The 22,939-nt window shown below is 46.3% G+C and overlaps 1 protein-coding gene across 6 annotated transcripts in view; it reads left to right on the top strand.

Annotated features, from left to right (window-relative positions):
* LOC143817384 (glycerophosphodiester phosphodiesterase domain-containing protein 5-like) overlaps nt 1-22,939 on the top strand; it is a 164,456-nt gene that overhangs the window by 127,500 nt on the left and 14,017 nt on the right. For 5 of the 6 annotated variants that reach the window (XM_077298769.1, XM_077298766.1, XM_077298771.1 and 2 more), the window contains exons 4-14: nt 6,097-6,190; nt 7,166-7,225; nt 7,528-7,626; nt 8,076-8,169; nt 11,404-11,549; nt 14,911-14,993; nt 16,163-16,313; nt 16,759-16,980; nt 20,668-20,825; nt 21,100-21,247; nt 21,633-21,715. In XM_077298769.1, the coding sequence (XP_077154884.1) occupies nt 6,097-6,190; nt 7,166-7,225; nt 7,528-7,626; nt 8,076-8,169; nt 11,404-11,549; nt 14,911-14,993; nt 16,163-16,313; nt 16,759-16,980; nt 20,668-20,825; nt 21,100-21,247; nt 21,633-21,715 (1,338 nt within the window). Of the gene's footprint in view, nt 1-6,096; nt 6,191-7,165; nt 7,226-7,527; nt 7,627-8,075; nt 8,170-11,403; nt 11,550-14,910; nt 14,994-16,162; nt 16,314-16,758; nt 16,981-20,667; nt 20,826-21,099; nt 21,248-21,632; nt 21,830-21,979; nt 22,182-22,284; nt 22,914-22,939 lie in introns of those variants that run through there. The other variant, XR_013224129.1, reaches the window with a different exon arrangement.

Genomic DNA, 22,939 nt, shown 5'->3' with positions numbered 1-22,939 from the left:
CTGTGATTCCTGCTTCCTCCACCCCCATGTAGAGAGCGCCTGTGAGTCCTGCTTCCTCCACCTACACATAGAGAGCACCTGTGAGTCATGCTTCCTCCACCTACACATAGAGAGCGCCTGTGACTCCTGCTTCCTCCACCTACACATAGAGTGCCTGTGACTCCTGCTTCATCCACCTACACAGAGAGCCTATGACTCCTGCTTCCTCCACCTACACATTGAGAGAGCCTGTGACTCCTGCTTCCTCCACCCACTCAGAGAGCATGTGAGTCCTACTTTCCCCATCCACTGGTAGAGAGAGCCTGAGACCTGCTTCATCCACCTACACATAGAGAAAGCCTGTGACTTCTGCTTCCTCCACCTACTCATAGAAAGAGCCTGTGAGTCCTGCTTTCCCCATCCACTCAGAGAGAGCCTGAGACGTCTGATTCACCACCTACTCATAGAAAGCCTGTGAGTCCTGCTTTCTCCACCCACTCATACAGAAAGCCTGTGAATCCTGCTTCTTCCACCCACACGTAGAGAGAGCCTGCGAGTCCTGCTTCCTCCACCCATACGTAGAGAGCCTATGACTCCTTCCTCCTCCGACTCACAGAGCGAGCCTGTGACTCTTCCTTACACTGCGTACTCATAGAGAGCCTTTGAGTCCTGCTTCCTCCGCCCACCCATAGAGAGCCTGTGAGTCATGCTTTCTCTGTCCTATAGTAAATAACTTGATTTCCTTGGTGATGGGGCTCTGGGTTGTGGACAAGCAAATGATGTGGAAATATGTAGCTGATCGTATTCCTGACTTCTTTGACTTATTTCTTCCTTATGTCTGTGAATGTGATCAGCTCCTGCTGTCCGATGATTTGCTGATTCCACATACGTCGCTGTCTGCAAAGCATAGAATCCACTTAAAGGGTAAAGAAGCAGAAAGTCAGTATCTACTATATAATTGTCTAAGGGTCACTTCCGTCTTTCTGTCTGTCCTGTCTGTCTTTCTTTCTGTCTGTCACGGATATTCATTGGTCGCGGCCTCTGTCTGTCATGGAATCCAAGTCGCTGATTGGTCTTGCCAGCTGCCTGTCATGGCTGCCGTGACCAATCAGCGACGGGCACAGTCCGATTAGTCCCTCCCTACTCCCCTGCAGTCAGTGCCCGGCGCCCGCTCCATACTCCCCACAGTCACCGCTCACACAGGGTTAATGCCAGCGGTAACGGACCGCGTTATGCCGCGGGTAACTCACTCCGTTACCGCCACTATTAACCCTGTGTGACCAAGTTTTTACTATAGATGTTGCCTATGCAGTGTCAATAGTAAAAACATCTAATGTTAAAAATAATAAAAAATCCGTATATACTCACCTTCCGCCGCCTTTCCCGCTCCTCGCGACGCTCCGGTGACCGCTCCATGCAAGCGGCAGGTTCCGGTGCTAAGGATGGTATGCGACAAGGACCTGCCATGACGTCAGTCATGTGACCGCAACATCATCACACCCTGGGACCGGAAGCTGCCGCCTGAACCGCACACAGGCGACAGAACTGCAAGGGGCCCTCGGAAGGTGAGTATATGTTTATTTTTTATTTAAATCTGTGACATACGTGGCTGGGCAATATACTACGTGGCTCTGTGCTGTATACTACGTAACTGGGCAATATACTACGTGGCTGGGCAATATACTACGTGGACATGCACATTCTAGAATACCCGATGCGTTAGAATCGAGCCACCATCTAGTGACCTGATAAACATGGATACTGGCGGATTAAATAAATTCCCGTGCAATATAAGAGCAACTTTCTGTGTCATTAATCTGTTGAGGTTAAGGCAGTGGAGTTTACCAGGACAGCCATTGTGACCTTCACATTAATTTAAAGGGCCATTAAGGCCCCGTCACACATAGCGAGATCGCTAGCGAGATCGCTGCTGAGTCACAAGTTTTGTGACGCAACAGCGACCTCAGTAGCGATCTCGCTATGTGTGACACGTACCAGCGATCAGGCCCCTGTTGCGAGATCGCTGGTCGTGTCGGAATGGTCTGGACCTTTTTTTGGTCGTTGAGGTCCCGCTGACATCGCTGAATCGGTGTGTGTGACACCGATCCAGCGATGTCTTCACTGGTAACCAGGGTAAACATCGGGTTACTAAGCGCAGGGCCGCGCTTAGTAACCCGATGTTTACCCTGGTTACCAGCGTAAATGTAAAAAAAAAACAAACAGTACATATTCACCATCTGATGTCCGTCAGGTCCCTTGCCGTCTGCTTCCTGCTCTGAGTGCCGCCGTACAGTGAGAGCGCAGCACAGCAGTGACGTCACCGCTGCGCTCTGCTCTCACTGTACGGCGGCACTGTCAGAGCAGGAAGCAGACGGCAAGGGACCTGACGGACATCAGATGGCAAGTATGTACTGTTTGTTTTTTTTTTACATTTACGCTGGTAACCAGGGTAAACATCGGGTTACTAAGCGCGGCCCTGCGCTTAGTAACCCGATGTTTACCCTGGTTACCCGGGTGCTGCAGGGGGACTTCGGCATCGTTGAAGACAGTTTCAACGATGCCGAAGTCGTTCCCCTGATCGTTGGTCGCTGGAGAGAGCTGTCTGTGTGACAGCTCCCCAGCGACCACACAGCGACTTACCAACGATCACGGCCAGGTCGTATCGCTGGTCGTGATCGTTGGTAAATCGCTATGTGTGACGGGGCCTTTACTCTCAGTTCTCGGAATAAGAATAGCATGCAGATCTAATCTTGTATTGATCACCCAGGGTTCCATGATAATACTATTTACTATTCTTGCTTCGGATTAAATCTTGTCAGAAGTAGAGCTGGGGGGGCTGTTGTATTGGTAACTACACTGCTTAAAAAAGTAAAGGGAACACTTAAACAACAGAATCTAACTCCAAGTAAATCAAACTTCTGTGAAATCAAACTGTCCACTTAAGGTACCTTCACACTCAGCAACTTTACAATGAGAACGACAACGATCCGTGACGTTGCAGCGTCCTGGATAGCGATCTCGTTGAGTTTGACACGCAGCAGCGATCTGGATCCTGCTGTGATATCGCTGGTCGGAGCTAGAAGTCCAGAACTTTATTTGGTCGTCAGGTCGGTGTGTATCGTCGTGTTTGACAGCAAAAGCAACGATGTCAGCAATGTTTTACATGGAGCTATTGACCTGTGAGAACGATAAGTGAGTCGCCGTTACGTCACTGGATCGCTCCTGCGTCATTCTGGAGCTGCTGTGTTTGACGTCTCTACAGCGACCTAAACAGCGACGCTGCAGCGATCGGCTCGTTGTCTATATCGCTGCAGCATCGCTGAGTGTGACGGTACCTTTAGGAAGCAACACTGACTGACAATCAATTTCACATGCTGTTGTGCAAATGGACTAGACAAGAGATGAAAATTATTGGCAATTATCAAGACTCCCTCAATAAAGGAGTGGTTCTGCAGGTGGGGACCGCAGACCGCATCTCAATACTAATGCTTTCTGGCCGATGTTTTGGTCACTTTTGAATGTTGGTTGTGCTTTCACACTCGTGGTAGCATGAGACGGACTCTACAACCCACACAAGTGGCTCAGGTAGTGCAGCTCATCCAGGATGGCACATCAATGCGAGCTGTGGCAAGAAGGTTTGCTATGTCTGTCAGCGTAGTGTCCAGAGGCTGGAGGCGCTACCAGGAGACAGGCCAGTACACCAGGAGACAGAGGGGGCCATAGGAGGGCAACAACCCAGCAGCAGGACCGCTACCTCAGCCTTTGTGCAAGGAGGAACAGGAGGAGCACTGCCAGAGCCCTGCAAAATGACCTCCAGCAGGCCACAAATGTGTCTGCACAAACGGTTAGAAACCGACTCCATGAGGATGGTCCGAGTGCCCAACATCCACAGATGAGGGTTGTGCTCACAGCCCAACACCGTGCAGGACGCTTGGCATTTGCCACAGAACACCAGGATTGGCAAATTTGCCACTGGCTCCCTGTGCTCTTCACAGATGAAAGCAGGTTCACACTGAGCACATGTGACAGACGTGACAGAGTCTGGAGACGCCGTGGAGAGCGATCTGCTGCCTGCAACATCCTTCAGCATGACCGGTTTGGCAGTGGGTCAGTAATGGTGTGGGGTGGCATTTTTTTGGAGGGCCGCACAGCCCTCCATGTGCTTGCCAGAGGTAGCCTGACTGCCATTAGGTACGGAGATGAGATCCTCAGACCCCTTGTGAGACCATATGCTGGTGCGGTTGGCCCTGGGTTCCTCCTAATGCAGGAAAATGCCAGACCTCATGTGGCTGGAGTGTGTCAGCAGTTCCTGCAAGATGAAGGCATTGAAGCTATGGACTGGCCCGCCCGTTCCCCAGACCTGAATCTGATTGAGCACATCTGGGACATCATGTCTCGCTCCATCCACCAACGTCACGTTACACCACAGACTGTCCAGGAGTTGACAGATGCTTTAGTCCAGGTCTGGGAGGAGATCCCTCAGGAGACCATCTGCCGCCTCATCAGGAGCATGTCCAGGCATTGTAGGGAGGTCATACAGGCACGTGGAGGCCACACACACTACAGAGCATCATTTCCTTGTCTTGAGGTATTTGCACTGAAGTTGGATCAGCCTGTAATTTGATTTTCCACTTTGATTTTCAGTATCATTCCAAATCCAGACCTCCGTGGGATATTAGTTGTGATTTACGTTGATCATTTTTAGGTTTTATTGTTCTCAACACATTCCACCATGTAATGAATAAACATTTACAACTGGAATATTTCATTCAGTGATATCTAGGATGTGGGACTTCAGTGTTAACTTATATTTTTTGACCGCTAAGTCTTCTGGGTAATTTCGCAATGCATCGCCGGGAACGGAAGATGGCGGCCGGCGCAAGCGGCTCGGCGGACTACGGAGTGTGAGTATAGCAGGATTTTTTTTTTTTTTATTATTTTTAACATTACATTTTTTTACTATTGATGCCGCATAGGCAGCATCAATAGTAAAAAATTGGGGGGACACAGGGTTAATAGCAGCGGTTACGGAGTGCGTTACCCGCGGCATAATGTGGTCCGTTACCGCCGGCATTAACCCTGTGTGAGCGGTGACCGGAGGGGAGTATGCGGGCGCCGGGCACTGAGTGCGGGGAGTAAGGAGCGGCCATTTTCTTCTGGACTGTGCGTGTCGCTGATTGGTCGTGGCAAAACGCCCACGACCAATCAGCGACTTGGATTCCATGACAGACAGAGGCCACGACCAATGAATATCCGTGACAGACAGACAGACAGACAGACAGACGGAAGTGACGCCTAGATAACTATATATATATATAGATGTGTCCCCTGAAAAGTGGCAGAAACTTAATTTATAAGCAACTTTTATAGAATTATAACCTTTATTAATGACAGTACTTCACCTTTTACATGAACTTCTCTAATATGAAAGCTGTAAAATGCTATGAATATTCACCTGTAGGTTTAAAAGGTGAAGATCTGCAATATGCAGAATCCGGGCAAAAAAAATTCCCACCTACCTATTTCTAATTTTGCAGCAGCAGATCTTTACTCTCCTCGTATGCTTCATGTGACCCAATCAGTCATAGCCAAATGTCTGTCCTTGCAAATGACTTGCCACATATGGTGCCCTTCACTGTGCCTATTGCGGCTCTAGTTTTTCCTTCTACCTTATTAAGGATTATGGTGTTTTCTATTGTCTTGTTAACTTTGCTGCCAACAGTTCCCGCCAACAGTTCCCTTAAAACAAGTGTCAACAAAAGTATCCTATAATGCCGGCTGAGGTTGCCCCCATGGCGGTGCCACCGGCTGAGGTTGCCCCCATGGCGGTGCCACCGGCTGAGGTTGCCCCCATGGCGGTGCCACCGGCTGAGGTTGCCCCCATGGCGGTGCCACCGGCTGAGGTTGCCCCCATGGCGGTGCCACCGGCTGAGGTTGCCCCCATGGCGGTGCCACCGGCTGAGGTTGCCCCCATGGCGGTGCCACCGGCTGAGGTTGACCCTCTAACAACAGTGACAGGTGAGGGTTGTGCTCTTCTTAGGAGAAATCGATTTTAGGTGAGTTGAGTTCAGAGGATTTCTAGGTCACCTGACCAGATGTCATGTTTTTGTTTTCCAGGTTTTTATATAACAGGACGGGGCGGTGGAGTGACTGGTCCATTCCTATCCTGGTGTCCACTGCTGCTGCCTTCACATATATCACTGTACTCCTGGTAAGACGCTGTCAGTCACCGCACTTACCCTCCGCTAAACAAAGAATAACCTATATTATGCTCCAGTTACATCCAGAGCTGCATTGACTATTCTGCAGGCTCCCATAATGCTTTGTCAATATCATGCCACCCTGTTAGGGTGCAGATTTAGTCTTGCGACAGTGCATAGTGCCAGTAGATTCCTAAATGCAGCTTTTGATGTGACTGGAGTTTATAAAGTCATGGCTGTGCTGCTCCATAGGATGAGTAGCCTGGTTTGGCAGACACCAGAGAGTAACAACAGATTACATTGAGCACCCAGAGAAATAGTATAGTATAAATCACTGACTGCCCACAAATTAAAGTAACTCATTGTCATGTGATATATATATATTTTTTAATGTCAGCCTGTCCCTTTAAGACCTCACTATATTCCTGGGCTCCAGCGGTACTGCCCTGCAATTACTCTGCATTATGTTGTCTTCAGCTGCTGGATTAATCCTCGCCCCAGTGATCCATCAGCTGCAGTTATAAATATTCATAGGATAATGGCTCTCCAGACACAGCTGTTTAACACCACCGCCGGGCGCGCTCCAGGGTGACGCGGAGGTCGAGGTATTCACGGTATTACTAGTGCCTCACGTGGATCCGAGGGAAGTGATTATAATGCCCTAAAATATTTTATGGGGGGCCGACGAAGTATAAAACTAGCAAATTTGTCTTATTGCAACAATCCTCCATCTATAAATGTGCTGAATGGGAAACAGGACTCCTATAGGTGACAAGGAGGTACTACACTCCTGTAAGAAATGACACAGCACTCCAGCAGGTGGGAGGGCGGAACTGCAGTTTTTATTTCAATTGATACTAAGAGGACTTTGCATTGCACATCCTTATAAAAGAACACTACGGCCCCCCTCCGCAGCGCCTGACTTGGCTGACACCAGGGAGCAGCAGACTGCGCACAGTGCTAACCGCGTGTGTTTTGCGTTGCAGATATTGGCACTATGTCACATCGCTGTCGGACAGCAGCTGAATCTACACTGGCTGCACAAGGTAATTTTTTAGCATAGAAATTTCCAAAACGTTTTGCTGCCATTTTGATACTTCATTAGTAACTGTGAGGTTCGTACTCCCTACAATTGCTGTCCTCCTTAAAGGGATATTACTCTTAAAGGGACGTGTCTTGTCATCCGTGAATATCCGTCAAAATAAATGTGTGTCCGTTCGTTGTAATGTTGGGTCCCCACAGGACTGGAATCTGTCCATGCAGGTTGTAAAGGTGAACACTTGGAACTTACCTCTAAACTTTTGAAAACTTTTTGTAACTTTTTTTTTCTTTTTTCTCCCGGTTCCAGGGCTTCCTCGCCGTTGTACTCATCGCCACAGTGGTAGCCATGGCGTCTGTAGAACAAATGTGGGACGAAGAATGGGACGTCCTGTTAATATCCTTCCAGGTGGCTTTAATAATCCGATTCCATTCCCTGTTTTTACTTTTCTTCCTGTTCTGTGTCCGTACACTGGATGCTCCAGCTATTCCTGCCTCCCTCACAGCAGCAGATCCCAGCACAGCCTGATTTACCAGAAGCAACTTAGTTCTTTTTAGGGGGAAAAGATCCCTTGATCTTAAAGGGACAGCTGCATTGTTATTGCCAAGAGGGTGGAGCTTAGAATTTTTATTAGACAAGACATGTACTGTACAAGGTACAAAGAAAAAACCTTGCTGAATCCTTACATTGGATTTGGTAATCTTTTAGCGAAGGACTAAAATATATAACGATTTGGATGGGCCTTAATGCATCGGCTCAACGGGTGACAGCTGCACCCATTTTGTGCATTTTTGTAATCTTTATTGGGTACCTGATATTTTGGCAAATGAATTCACGTTTTACCTTTTGTCTCTTAGGCAACGGCTCCGTTTTTGCACATAGGAGCGTTGGTCGCCATCACGCTGCTCTCCTGGATCATTGCTGGCCAGTTTGCAAGATCGGATAAAGCCAGTGAGTCCTGTCCAATCAATATCTGAAAAAACGTTTACAATTTCGTATGGAACTTCAAATACTCCAGTCACATCCAAAGCTGCAACTACAGTAAGGTTATGTATTAACAGAACAGCCTCATGTCAAGTGCTGCTCTAGATGTGACTGCAGTATTATGTATCAATTCCATGTACAGGGAGCTCCCCCTAGTGGTGACTGCAGACAGGATCTTATCATGTATCTCTGTATACAGGGAGCTCCCCCTAGTGGTGACTGCAGACAGGATCTTATCATGTATCTCTGTATACAGGGAGCTCCCCCTAGTGGTGGCTGCAGACAGGATCATATCATGTATCTCTGTATACAGGGAGCTCCTCCTAGTGGTGGCTGCAGACAGGATCTTATCATGTATCTCTGTATACAGGGAGCTCCCCCTAGTGGTGACTGCAGACAGGATCTTATCATGTATCTCTGTATACAGGGAGCTCCCCCTAGTGGTGGCTGCTGACAGGATCTTATCATGTATCTCTGTATACAGGGAGCCCCCCCTAGTTGTGGCTGCAGACAGAATCTCATCATGTATCTCTGTATACAGGGAGCTCCCCCTAGTGGTGACTGCAGACAGGATCTTATCATGTATCTCTGTATACAGGGAGCTCCCCCTAGTGGTGGCTGCAGACAGGATCTTATCATGTATCTCTGTATACAGGGAGCTCCCCCTAGTGGTGACTGCAGACAGGATCTTATCATGTATCTCTGTATACAGGGAGCTCCCCCTAGTGGTGGCTGCAGACAGGATCTTATCATGTATCTCTGTATACAGGGAGCTCCCCCTAGTGGTGACTGCAGACAGAATCTCATCATGTATCTCTGTATACAGGGAGCTCCCCCTAGTGGTGGCTGCAGACAGGATCTTATCATGTATCTCTGTATACAGGGAGCTCCCCCTAGTGGTGACTGCAGACAGGATCTTATCATATATCTCTGTATACAGGGAGCTCCCCCTAGTGGTGGCTGCAGACAGGATCTTATCATGTATCTCTGTATACAGGGAGCTCCCCCTAGTGGTGGCTGTAGACAGGATCTTATCATGTATCTCTGTATACAGGGAGCTCCCCCTAGTGGTGGCTGCAGACAGAATCTCATCATGTATCTCTGTATACAGGGAGCTCCCCCTAGTGGTGGCTGCAGACAGAATCTCATCATGTATCTCTGTATACAGGGAGCTCCCCCTAGTGGTGGCTGCAGACAGGATCTTATCATGTATCTCTGTATACAGGGAGCTCCCCCTAGTGGTGGCTGCAGACAGAATCTCATCATGTATCTCTGTATACAGGGAGCTCCCCCTAGTGGTGGCTGCAGACAGGATCTTATCATGTATCTCTGTGTACAGGGAGCTCCCCCTAGTGGTGACTGCAGACAGGATCTTATCATGTATCTCTGTGTACAGGGAGCTCCCCCTAGTGGTGACTGCAGACAGGATCTTATCATGTATCTCTGTATACAGGGAGCTCCCCCTAGTGGTGACTGCAGACAGGATCTTATCATATATCTCTGTATACAGGGAGCTCCCCCTAGTGGTGGCTGCAGACAGGATCTTATGTATCTCTGTGTACAGGGAGCTCCCCCTAGTGGTGACTGCAGACAGGATCTTATCATGTATCTCTGTATACAGGGAGCTCCCCCTAGTGGTGACTGCAGACAGGATCTTATCATATATCTCTGTATACAGGGAGCTCCCCCTAGTGGTGGCTGCAGACAGGATCTTATCATGCATCTCTGTATACAGGGAGCTCCCCCTAGTGGTGGCTGCAGACAGGATCTTATCACGTATCTCTGTATACAGGGAGCTCCCCCTAGTGGTGACTGGCTGCAGACAGGATCTTATCATGTATCTTTATATACAGGGAGCTCCCCCTAGTGGTGACTGCAGACAGGATCTTATCATGTATCTCTGCATACAGGGAGCTCCCCCTAGTGGTGACTGCAGACAGGATTTTATGTATCTCTGTATACAGGAAGCTCCCCCTAGTGCTGGCTACAGACAGGATCTTATCATGTATCTCTGTATACAGGGAGCTCCCCCTAGTGGTGGCTACAGAGAGGATCTTATCATGTATCTCTGTATACAGGGAGCTCCCCCTAGTGGTGGCTGCAGACAGAATCTTATCATGTATCTCTGTATACAGGGAGCTCCCCCTAGAGGTGGCTGCAGACAGGATCTTATCATGTATCTCAGTATACAGGGAGCTCCCCCTAGTGGTGACTGCAGACAGGATCTTATCATGTATCTCTGTATACAGGGAGCTCCCCCTAGTGGTGGCTGCAGACAGGATCTTATCATGTATCTCTGTATACAGGGAGCTCCCCCTAGTCATGACTGAAGACAGGATCTTATCATGTATCTCTGTATACAGGGAGCTCCCCCTAGTGGTGGCTACAGAGAGGATCTTATCATGTATCTCTGTATACAGGGAGCTCCCCCTACTGGTGGCTGCAGACAGGATCTTATCATGTATCTCTGTATACAGGGAGCTCCCCCTAGTGGTGACTGCAGACAGGATCTTATCATGTATCTCTGTATACAGGGAGCTCCCCCTAGTGGTGACTGCAGACAGGATCTTATCATGTATCTCTGTATACAGGGAGCTCCCCCTAGTGGTGGCTACAGAGAGGATCTTATCATGTATCTCTGTATACAGGGAGCTCCCCCTAGTGGTGGCTACAGAGAGGATCTTATCATGTATCTCTGTATACAGGGAGCTCCCTCTAGTGGTGACTGCAGACAGGATCTTATCATGTATCTCTGTATACAGGGAGCTCCCCCTAGTGGTGGCTGCAGACAGGATCTGATCATGTATCTCTGTATACAGGGAGCTCCCCCTAGTGGTGACTGCAGACAGGATCTTATCATGTATCTGTATACAGGGAGCTCCCCCTAGTGGTGACTGCAGACAGGATCTGATCATGTATCTCTGTATACAGGGAGCTCCCCCTAGTGGTGACTGCAGACAGGATCTGATCATGTATCTCTGTATACAGGGAGCTCCCCCTATTGGTGGCTACAGACAGGATCTTATCATATATCTCTGTATACAGGGAGCTCCCCCTAGTGGTGGCTACAAGAAGACACATTTTTACACTTATCTTTATGGATGGTGGGATTTAGAGTTGGGGGGGGGGAGAGATAATCGGTACAGAATTTTTGCCTCTTTTTTTGCTCAATTCCTGATCATTGTTCTCTTCTCTCTCCAGTTTTTCAGATCTGTTTAATCCTGGCTTACTTGGCTGTAGTCATTGCACTGTATCTCGTCCCGATGACCATTTCTTCGCCTTGTATCATGGAGAAGGATTTGCTGGGACCCAAACCTTCAATCATTGGCCATCGAGGCGCGCCGATGGTAAGAGACCCGATATTTATGCCGGGTGTATTTAGTTGTACAGGTGACGCTGTAGCGCTGACTGCTGACAGATTTCCTCTCTGGAGCTGATCACTGGCCCTATATACTCCTATTATTGGAGCATCTCCTGCTCACACAGCTGTGTCTGTCGGCCTGCTGATATTTAGCTCACAGAGCATTGCTATACTGGATGCGAATGCAGCAAATCTTCAGCTATGAGGAGTATTAGTGTCTTCATTTCCTTCATGGACAGCGGGGAGTCCAGCCCTACATTTCCACCAGTGAGTTATGGGTTATTGCAGCAGATTATGTGGCCACCTAGTGGCAATGATCAGAACTGCATCCATCATCCTGAGCAGCAGATTATAGCCTCACTATTAGAATAATCGCATGTAGACCCCTGGCAGAGACAGATGTGATGGCCGCCTGGCAGTGCCCATCTGTGATGACTGCGGCCACATTGTCCATCACCTGCGTGCAGAGGCCCCGGGAGGAACGGATTAATCGGAGTATCACATTGCAGGAGAGTAGATTATAATCCTCCTAATACTCTGCTGTCCTAGGCCAGCTGGCGCAGTCACCGTATATAATGCTGGCACAGTGCCGTAATCTGGAGCAGTATAGCGGTGTTATATATGTCCATCAGCGGTGCAGTGATGTGTGTGTGACTCGGGGCATCATGGTTCAGACTGCACAATGGTGATACAGCACGGTCTAATATTGTGGTACAGAAAGGCCAACAGTAGGCGTGAAACATGAACACCAATAAAGAAGAAAAAGATGGATAGATATATAGTGTATAGTCAAAGTAGTAATTAACTCACAGTATTACCATATAAGAAATCCATACAAAAGTAGGGGTTTATTGAATGAATACAACATATTTTATTTCCAATAATACATACATACATATATAAGTTCATATAGACTTTTTCTTCTTTATTGGTTTTCATGGTTATGGCTTAGGGGTATGTCCCCCTTTGGCCTTGGGGACATCTTTTGTAGGTTTTCAGTATGTGTAAAACAGTCAGATCCCTGATGGTCTGGTGTTATAGATCCTGATCCCTGAGGGTCTGGTGTTATTATAGATCCTGATCCCTGAGGGTCTGGTGTTATTATAGATCCTGATCCCTGATGGTCTGGTGTTATAGATCCTGATCCCTGAGGGTCTGGTGTTATTATAGATCCTGATCCCTGATGGTCTGGTGTTATAGATCCTGAGCCCTGAGGGTCTGGTGTTATTATAGATCCTGATCCCTGATGGTCTGGTGTTATAGATCCTGATCCCTGAGGGTCTGGTGTTATTATAGATCCTGATCCCTGAGGGTCTGGTGTTATTATAGATCCTGATCCCTGGTGGTCCAGTGTTATTATAGATCCTGATCCCTGGTGGTCCAGTGTTATTATAGATCCTGATCCCTGGTGGTCCAGTGTTATTATAGATCCTGATCCCTGGTGGTCCAGTGTTATTATAAATCCTGATCCCTGGTGGTCCGGTGTTATTATACAACTTGGTCACTGGTGGTCCCGTGTTATTATAGATCCTGATCCCTGGTGATCCAGCTGTGTGATTGTCCGCCTGTTCCCAAGTGTCACAATGCTTGATGCATCTTTGACTAACATTGTGATAAGGTGCTGGTGGTCCAGCAGTGGTACAATATCTAATCCCTGGTGTTCCGGTAGTGTACGTTATCTCATCTCTGGTGGTCCGGTAGTGGTACCTTTTCTAATCTCTGATGGTCTGGTAGTGGTACGGTATCTAATCCCTGGTGGTCCGGTAGTGGTATGTTATCTCATCTCTGGTGGTCCGGCAGCAGTACATTATCTAATCCCTGGTAGTCCTGCAGTGTTACGTTATCTAATCTCTGGTGGTCCGGCAGTGGTACATTATCTAATCTCTGGTGGTCCGGCAGTGGTACATTATCTAATCCCTGGTGGTCCTGCAGTGTTACATTATCTAATCTCTGGTGGTCCGGCAGTGGTACATTATCTAATCCCTGGTGGTCCGGCAGCAGTACATTATCTAATCCCTGGTGGTCCTGCAGTGTTACATTATCTAATCTCTGGTGGTCCGGCAGTGGTACATTATCTAATCCCTGGTGGTCTTGCAGTGTTACATTATCTAATCTCTGGTGGTCCGGCAGTGGTACATTATCTAATCCCTGGTGGTCCTGCAGTGTTACATTATCTAATCTCTGGTGGTCCGGCAGTGGTATATTATCTAATCCCTGGTGGTCTTGCAGTGTTACATTATCTAATCTCTGGTGGTCCGGCAGTGGTATATTATCTAATCCCTGGTGGTCCGGCAGCAGTACATTATCTAATCCCTGGTGGTCCGGCAGTGGTACATTATCTAATCTCTGGTGGTCCGGCAGTGGTACATTATCTAATCTCTGGTGGTCCGGCAGTGGTACATTATCTAATCCCTGGTGGTCCGGCAGCAGTACATTATCTAATCCCTGGTGGTCCGGCTGTGTTACATTATCTAATCTCTGGTGGTCCGGCAGTGGTACATTATCTAATCCCTGGTGGTCCGGCAGTGGTACGTTATCCAACCCTTGGTGGTCCGGCAGTGGTACATTATCTAATCCCTGGTGGTCCGGTAGTGGCACAGGCTGCCCAGCAGTTGTGCATACTAGTCATTTTCAGCAGTAAAGCTTAGTATCTCGGCGCCCCCTGCTGGTGAGTTGCCCTGAGCCGCTGTCACCGCGTGGCCTCCTTTTGTCACTCCGCTTTGATGTGTTATTTCAGAGTCTGTGTCGCTCCTCAGATGGCTGACAGCGCGCTGAGCCGTGCGGGGAGCCGCCATTTCTGCGCCCCCTGAATTTAACCCCTCTTCTTCCTGGTGGTTCAGTAGTGTTATGGATTCTGCTCCCTGGTGGTCCAGTGTTGATGTACATATTGTTTCCTGGTGGGAATCCACATTGTTCCAGTGTTATGGATCTTGATCCCTGGTGATCCAGTGGTATAGATCCTGTTCTCTGGTGGTCCAGTGTTGTTATAAATCATGATCCCTGGTGGTCCAGTGTTGTTATGGATCCTGATCCCTGGTGGTCCAGTGATGGTACATTCGTCCCTGTTGGTTCAGTGCTCCACCCATGGTTGTCCAGTGATGTGGTATGGAGTCTGATTCTTGAGTTTACAGCTATGGTCCTGTCCCTGGTGGTCCCGTGGCATGTAACTCCCCCCAGTCACCATCATTACCCACATGACTGTGACGAGTGGTCTGCACGGTGCCATAAACTAATCAGAGTAGTGGTGTGAACCGCTCCTGCTGTATATGGGGCACTGGGGCGCGATGTTTGCCCCTTGACACCAGGGTCACCGCCCCTTTAATGCCGCCGCCTCTCTTGTTTTTCAGCTTGCCCCAGAAAACACTTTAATGTCTTTTAAAAAGGCGCTGGAGCTCGGGGCGCGCGGACTGCAGGCGGATGTCACGGTAAGGTAAGGACGGACATTCACGGCGTCTTATCTGCTGTCTCCATAGAATGTGGAGATGGTGTCGTCCCGCGATGGGTTGTGCTCTAGTCACCTCCAGAGCTGCATTCGAAGACTCTGACATCGATCATCACTGGGCCGACAGGCGCTCCTGGTAAATCCGCTAACTCCCCAAAAGGCTGAGTGTAAAGATCGGAGAATATCGGATGCAGCTTTGGTTGAAACTGGAGTATAAGACTTGATACAAGTAAAGCAAAGTTTTCCCAAAGTTAATTTTCTGGGGGAAAAGTGTGCGCTGAGGTCACCGCAGTGGTAGAGGAGAGACACCCGCTCCTCGGGGAGCTATGGGGGGCACCACTCGTCGGGGATCTATAGGGGGCACCCGCTCCTTGGGTAGCTATAGGGGGGCACCTGCTCCTCGGGGAGATATGGGGGGCGGCCTGATCTCGGGGAGATATGGGGGGCACCCGCTCCTCGGGAAGCTATGGGGGGGCACCACTCCACAGGGAGCTATGGGGGTGACGCTCACTCCTCAGGGAGCTATGGGGGGCACTTGCTCCTTGGGGGGGCACCTGCTTCTCGGGGAGCTATGGGGGGGCACTCACTCCTCGGGGAGCTATGGGGGGGGCACTCACTCCTCGGGTGGGGGGGCTCCTGCTTCTCGGGGAGCTATGGGGGGGGGGGGCGCTCGCTCCCCGGGGGGGCACATGCCCATCGCTGAGATATGGGGGCCACCCATGCACCCTGCAAACAGCATATGTTTCTAGAGAATGGAGACGAGGAGCCTGAGCAGCGTGGGCCCCGATGTGGGCGGCCGGCCCCCGCTCAGCCTGTTCTGCAGTCATTACTGAGTGTGAGACAGATTGTGAGACATGAGCCGGGAGAAGCCTCAATATTTGCAGCTTCTCCACTCGCTGTCAATGGAACGAAACATCTTTGCTCCAGACTCCAAAAAAAAAGACAAACCAGTTTCCATTTTTTGCCTCCCAGTATCGGCCTCTGCCCAAATAATGCCACACAACGGTCTACAGAGGGTGGTGCTGCCCCCTGCTGGCGGTGCCTGGTAATGCCACAGATCACAGGTCGCCCTCCTGAGAGGATGGCATTGGAAGCCGCAGCTCGCCGTCCTGCCCCGTTCTCAGCGTTTCATTCATGGATTCCTTTGGTTTCTGCAGTTCTGATGGGATTCCATTCATAATGCACGACGACACCCTGAGGCGGACCACAAACGTCAACCAGGTCTTCCCCGAGCTCTCGGCCCACCTGTCCGCCATGTTCAACTGGACCGACCTCGAGAGGCTGAATGCTGGAGACTGGTTCATAAAGGTAAGTGCCAGTCTATCATGGCGCGCCCTTAAAAAATAAATAAATAAAAAAAAAAATAAAAATCTCATATGTTGATGGAAAATGAGCTCTGGCTCTTGGGGGAAAAATGATGAAAAGTGAAAACACAGAAACTACAATTGTGTGAAAATGAATGAAAATACTTGTGCTGCCACCTTGTGGCCAGTGGCGGTACCTCAGCTCTCTGCTTTCTCTCACTGCAGCTGATAATTTACATTTTGTAAAGTGACTTTCTGCCTCTACACTTCTTAAGTTATTTCATGGTTGATCAGGAGGAGAAAAGATGTCTGACTTCTTCCAGAAATGTATCTGCACTTGTTCGTTCTTAATTAATTTGAATGGAACTGAGCTGTAATATCAGACACAACCAGTGAACAGATGTGGCGCTGTTTAATGTGAATTTTCCCACGCTTTTCTTTACGTCTAGACCGACCCTTTCTGGACAGTCGGCTCTCTTTCCCTGGTGGAAGTGACTGAGGCCGCAAACCAGTCCGTATGTAAGCTGACCGACCTGCTGGACGTGGTGAAAGAAAGCAACGCGTCCGTCCTTCTGAGAATCCATCAGCTTCCGTCCAATCATCCGCACTACGACAACTACATCAACATCACGGTGCACAGCATCCTACAGTCAGGATTACCCCAGGAGCAGGTGAGAGACGTCCGAAAACCACTCACATCATGGAGGACACATCCACTGACACACCGAGATACCGAATATACCGCCCTGTACTGCCCCCTATAGGACGGGTATCTACAAACACCAGTGTGTATTATCACCAGCATCCCAGCCCGACTGTGCACAAAGACCACGACATGGGGCAGTATTATAGTAGTTATATTCTTGTACATAGGGGCAGTATTATAGTAGTTATATTCTTGTACATAGGGGGCAGTATTATAGTATTTATATTCCTGTACATAGGAGCAGTATTATAGTAGATATATTCTTATACATAGGAGCAGTATTATAGTAGTTATATTCTTGTACATAGGGGCAGTATTATAGTAGTTATATTCTTGTACATAGGGGGCAGTATTATAGTATTTATATTCCTGTACATAGGAGCAGTATTATAGTAGATATATTCTTATACATAGGAGCAGTATTATAGTAGTTATATTCCTGTACATAGGGGCAGTATTATAGTAGTTATATTCTTGTACATAGGGGGCAGTATTATAGTATTTATATTCCTGTACATAGGAGCAGTATTATAGTAGATATATTCTTGTACATAGGAGCAGTATTATAGTAGTTATATTCTTGTACATAGGGGCAGTATTATAGTAGTTATATTCTTGTACATAGGGGCAGTATTATAGTAGTTATATTCTTGTATATAGGAGCAGTATTATAGTAGTTATATTCTTGTACATAGGAGCAGTATTATAGTAGTTATATTCTTGTACATAGGGGCAGTATTATAGTAGTTATATTCTTGTTTATAGGAGCAGTATTATAGTAGTTATATTCTTGTACATAGGGGCAGTATTATAGTAGTTATATTCTTGTTTATAGGAGCAGTATTATAGTAGTTATATTCTTGTACATAGGGGCAGTATTATAGTAGTTATATTCTTGTACATAGGAGCAGTATTATAGTAGTTATATTCTTGTACATAGGGGCAGTATTATAGTAGTTATATTCTTGTACATAGGAGCAGTATTATAGTAGTTATATTCTTGTACATAGGGGGCAGTATTATAGTAGTTATATTCTTGTACATAGGGGCAGTATTATAGTAGTTATATTCTTGTACATAGGGGCAGTATTATAGTAGTTATATTCTTGTACATAGGAGCAGTATTATAGTAGTTATATTCTTGTACATAGGGGGCAGTATTATAGTAGTTATATTCTTGTACATAGGGGCAGTATTATAGTAGTTATATTCTTGTACATAGGGGGCAGTATTATAGTAGTTATATTCTTGTACATAGGGAGCAGTATTATAGTAGTTATATTCTTGTACATAGGAGCAGTATTATAGTAGTTATATTCTTGTACATAGGGGCAGTATTATAGTAGTTATATTCTTGTACATAGGGGCAGTATTATAGTAGTTATATTCTTGTACATAGGGGCAGTATTATAGTAGTTATATTCTTGTACATAGGGGCAGTATTATAGTAGTTATATTCTTGTTTATAGGAGCAGTATTATAGTAGTTATATTCTTGTACATAGGGGCAGTATTATAGTAGTTATATTCTTGTTTATAGGAGCAGTATTATAGTAGTTATATTCTTGTACATAGGGGCAGTATTATAGTAGTTATATTCTTGTACATAGGAGCAGTATTATAGTAGTTATATTCTTGTACATAGGGGCAGTATTATAGTAGTTATATTCTTGTACATAGGGGCAGTATTATAGTAGTTATATTCTTGTTTATAGGGGCAGTATTATAGTAGTTATATTCTTGTATATAGGGGCAGTATTATAGTAGTTATATTCTTGTACATAGGGGCAGTATTATAGTAGTTATATTCTTGTACATAGGGGGCAGTATTATAGTAGTTATATTCTTGTACATAGGAGCAGTATTATAGTAGTTATATTCTTGTACATAGGGGCAGTATTATAGTAGTTATATTCTTGTATATAGGAGCAGTATTATAGTAGTTATATTCTTGTACATAGGAGCAGTATTATAGTAGTTATATTCTTGTACATAGGGGGCAGTATTATAGTAGTTATATTCTTGTACATAGGGGCAGTATTATAGTAGTTATATTCTTGTATATAGGAGCAGTATTATAGTAGTTATATTCTTGTACATAGGAGCAGTATTATAGTAGTTATATTCTTGTACATAGGGGGCAGTATTATAGTAGTTATATTCTTGTACATAGGGGCAGTATTATAGTAGTTATATTCTTGTATATAGGAGCAGTATTATAGTAGTTATATTCTTGTACATAGGAGCAGTATTATAGTAGTTATATTCTTGTACATAGGGGCAGTATTATAGTAGTTATATTCTTGTACATAGGAGCAGTATTATAGTAGTTATATTCTTGTTTATAGGAGCAGTATTATAGTAGTTATATTCTTGTACATAGGGGCAGTATTATAGTAGTTATATTCTTGTACATATGGGCAGTATTATAGTAGTTATATTCTTGTACATATGGGCAGTATTATAGTAGTTATATTCCTGTACATAGGGGGCAGTATTATAGTAGTTATATTCTTGTACATGGGGGCAGTATTATAGTAGTTATATTCTTGTACATAGGGGCAGTATTATAGTAGTTATATTCTTGTACATAGGGGCAGTATTATAGTAGTTATATTCTTGTTTATAGGAGCAGTATTATAGTAGTTATATTCTTGTATATAGGGGCAGTATTATAGTAGTTATATTCTTGTACATAGGGGCAGTATTATAGTAGTTATATTCTTGTACATAGGGGCAGTATTATAGTAGTTATATTCTTGTACATAGGAGCAGTATTATAGTAGTTATATTCTTGTACATAGGGGCAGAATTATAGTAGTTATATTCTTGTACATAGGGGGCAGTATTATAATAGTTATATTCTTGTACATAGGGGCAGTATTATAGTAGTTATATTCTTGTACATAGGGGCAGTATTATAGTAGTTATATTCTTGTACATAGGAGCAGTATTATAGTAGTTATATTCTTGTACATAGGGGGCAGTATTATAATAGTTATATTCTTGTACATAGGGGCAGTATTATAGTAGTTATATTCTTGTACATAGGGGGCAGTATTATAGTAGTTATATTCTTGTACATAGGGAGCAGTATTATAGTAGTTATATTCTTGTACATAGGAGCAGTATTATAGTAGTTATATTCTTGTACATAGGGGCAGTATTATAGTAGTTATATTCTTGTACATAGGGGCAGTATTATAGTAGTTATATTCTTGTACATAGGGGCAGTATTATAGTAGTTATATTCTTGTACATAGGGGCAGTATTATAATAGTTATATTCTTGTACATAGGAGCAGTATTATAGTAGTTATATTCTTGTATATAGGAGCAGTATTATAGTAGTTATATTCTTGTACATAGGAGCAGTATTATAGTAGTTATATTCTTGTACATAGGAGCAGTATTATAGTAGTTATATTCTTGTACATAGGAGCAGTATTATAGTAGTTATATTCTTGCATATAGGAGCAGTATTATAGTAGTTATATTCTTGTACATAGGGGCAGTATTATAGTAGTTATATTCTTGTACATAGGGGCAGTATTATAGTAGTTATATTCTTGTACATAGGGGCAGTATTATAGTAGTTATATTCTTGTACATAGGGGCAGTATTATATTTATAAATGCAGTTTCCTTTCTATAGGTTATTTGGGCTTTGGATGATGAGAGATCTTTCGTTCGACATTTGGCTCCTAATTTTAAACAAGCTTCCAATGTGAAAAGAGATCCTAAATTCTTAAAGGATCGGGACATCACATTCGCCAACCTGAGGTACACGGAGGTGAACCAGGAGGACATCAGGTATATTATATTGTGGGACTGATCACATATATTTTAGACTTTTCTGGCCAGGGTAATACCAGTAGATTTTATTGGCCCGTTTCTGCATATATCCGCACCTTGATGTAAGTATTTGGTCTCAGTGCTGGATAGCTGTGACTTGTACAGCACCAGCCCCTTCCATCCCAAGTGGCTGTTAACAGGGAGCAATGGCGAAATGTAGTCTGTGGTGTGCAGTATGCTGCAGGTGATTGGTTCTCTCCGGCGTCCGTCTTACGTCCTGTGTTCTCCGCAGGGAGTACAGCGCACACAACCTGACCCTCAACACATACACTGTCAACGAGCCGTGGTTGTTCTCGGTGCTGTGGTGCGCCGGCGTCGAGTCCGTCACCTCCGACTCCTCTCACATCCTCAGTAAGGTGCCTTTCCCCATCTGGTTACTGGTAAGTAATGGACCTGAGGCACTCGCTGGTCAGAACTCTGGAGCCAACGATTTGGCTACTTATTTTTTTTGCAGTATATTCCCTTTAATGCAATCAGTGCCGCAGTGTAAAGCATGGGAAAGAAGACGACGGCCTCCTGAGCCCCTGATGAGACATGATATGGTGTTCTGACTCCCGTAGAATACAATAGACAGTGGTTTTAAGATAGTCGCTGATCATTACTATGTGCTGCTGAAACAGAGCTGCAGTGTAAAGCATGGTGCATCCCCTATAGATTGTAGAGTTTATCAGGCAAGAGTTAATACAGCAGAGAGAGGTGGAAGAGGGCAAAAATCCTCCTCTGAGCCCCGCACGCGGCTAAACCCTCTACTTCTGAATTTTTCAGACTCCAGATGAATACTCGCTCATATGGATCACGTCGGACATCATCTCATTCACTGTAATCATAGGAGTGTTTGTCCTGCAGAAGTAAGTGAACCCCGGCTATTCCCTTGTTGTTCTGTACATCCTCCAGATGCAACATAAAGGAGCAGTAGAAGTGACCCGATACATTGTGTCCTGGGCGGCGCCGCGGGAGACGTTGTGCCCTGGGCGGCGTGCAGCGGGAGATGTTGTGCCCTGGGCAGCGCTCTGCGGGAGACGTTATGCCCTGGCCGTTGTGCCGTGGGAGACGTTGTGCCCTGGTCGGCATGCAGTGGGAGACGTTGTGCCCTGAGCGTTGTGCCGCGGGAGACGTTGTGCCCTGGTCGATGCTCCGCGGGAGACGTTGTGCCCTGGGCGGCGTGCAGCGGGAGATGTGCCCTGGGCAGCGCTCTGCGGGAGACGTTATGCCCTGGCCGTTGTGCCGTGGGAGACGTTGTGCCCTGGTCGGCATGCAGTGGGAGACGTTGTGCCCTGAGTGTCGTGCCGCGGGAGACGTTGTGCCCTGAGCGTTGTGCCGCGGGAGACGTTGTGCCCTGAGCGTCGTGCCGCGGGAGACGTTGTGCCCTGGTCGGCATGCAGTGGGAGACGTTGTGCCCTGAGCGTTGTGCCCTGAGCATTGTGCCGCGGGAGACGTTGTGCCCTGAGCGTCGTGCCGCGGGAGACGTTGTGCCCTGGTTAATACTATTTTTTTGTTAATGTTATTTTTATTTTTTAATATATATTTTTTTCTATTTGTATACTTTTTTATCATCGCATTTCAGGTTAGTGACCGCTCCCTATAGTACACTGAGACGATGTCACAACCATAAGTTGGAATCTAAAAACCCATTATTTTCTTATAAGAAGGTTCTTTCCTTCTATCTAAATAATTCGGCTGAAGTTTCTGAGGATTAAGGCTGTGTGCACACGTAGCAGATTTTTCGTGGTTTTTCGCTATAAAAACGCTATAAAACTGCGAAAAAAACGCTCACATTAAGCATCCTAATTAATAGAATGCAATCCGCATTTTTTGTGCACATGCTGCGTTGTTTTCCTGAGCGGAATCGCATTCCAGAAATAAAACGCAGCATGTTCATTAAATTTGCTGAATTGCGGGGATTCCGCACACCTAGGAATGCATTGATCTGCTTACTTCCCACACGGGGCTGTGCACACCATGCAGGAAGTAAGCAGATCATGTGCGGTTTTTACCCAGGGTGGAGGAGAGGAGACTTTCCTCCACGGACTGGGCACCATATAATTGGTAAAAAAAAAAAAAAAAGAATTAAA

The sequence above is a fragment of the Ranitomeya variabilis genome, chromosome 3 (genome assembly GCF_051348905.1).
Source record: "Ranitomeya variabilis isolate aRanVar5 chromosome 3, aRanVar5.hap1, whole genome shotgun sequence".
Classification (NCBI taxonomy): Eukaryota; Metazoa; Chordata; class Amphibia; order Anura; family Dendrobatidae; genus Ranitomeya; species Ranitomeya variabilis.
Note: the sequence above shows the minus strand (reverse complement) of the source record. Positions and strands in the feature narration are given on the sequence as shown.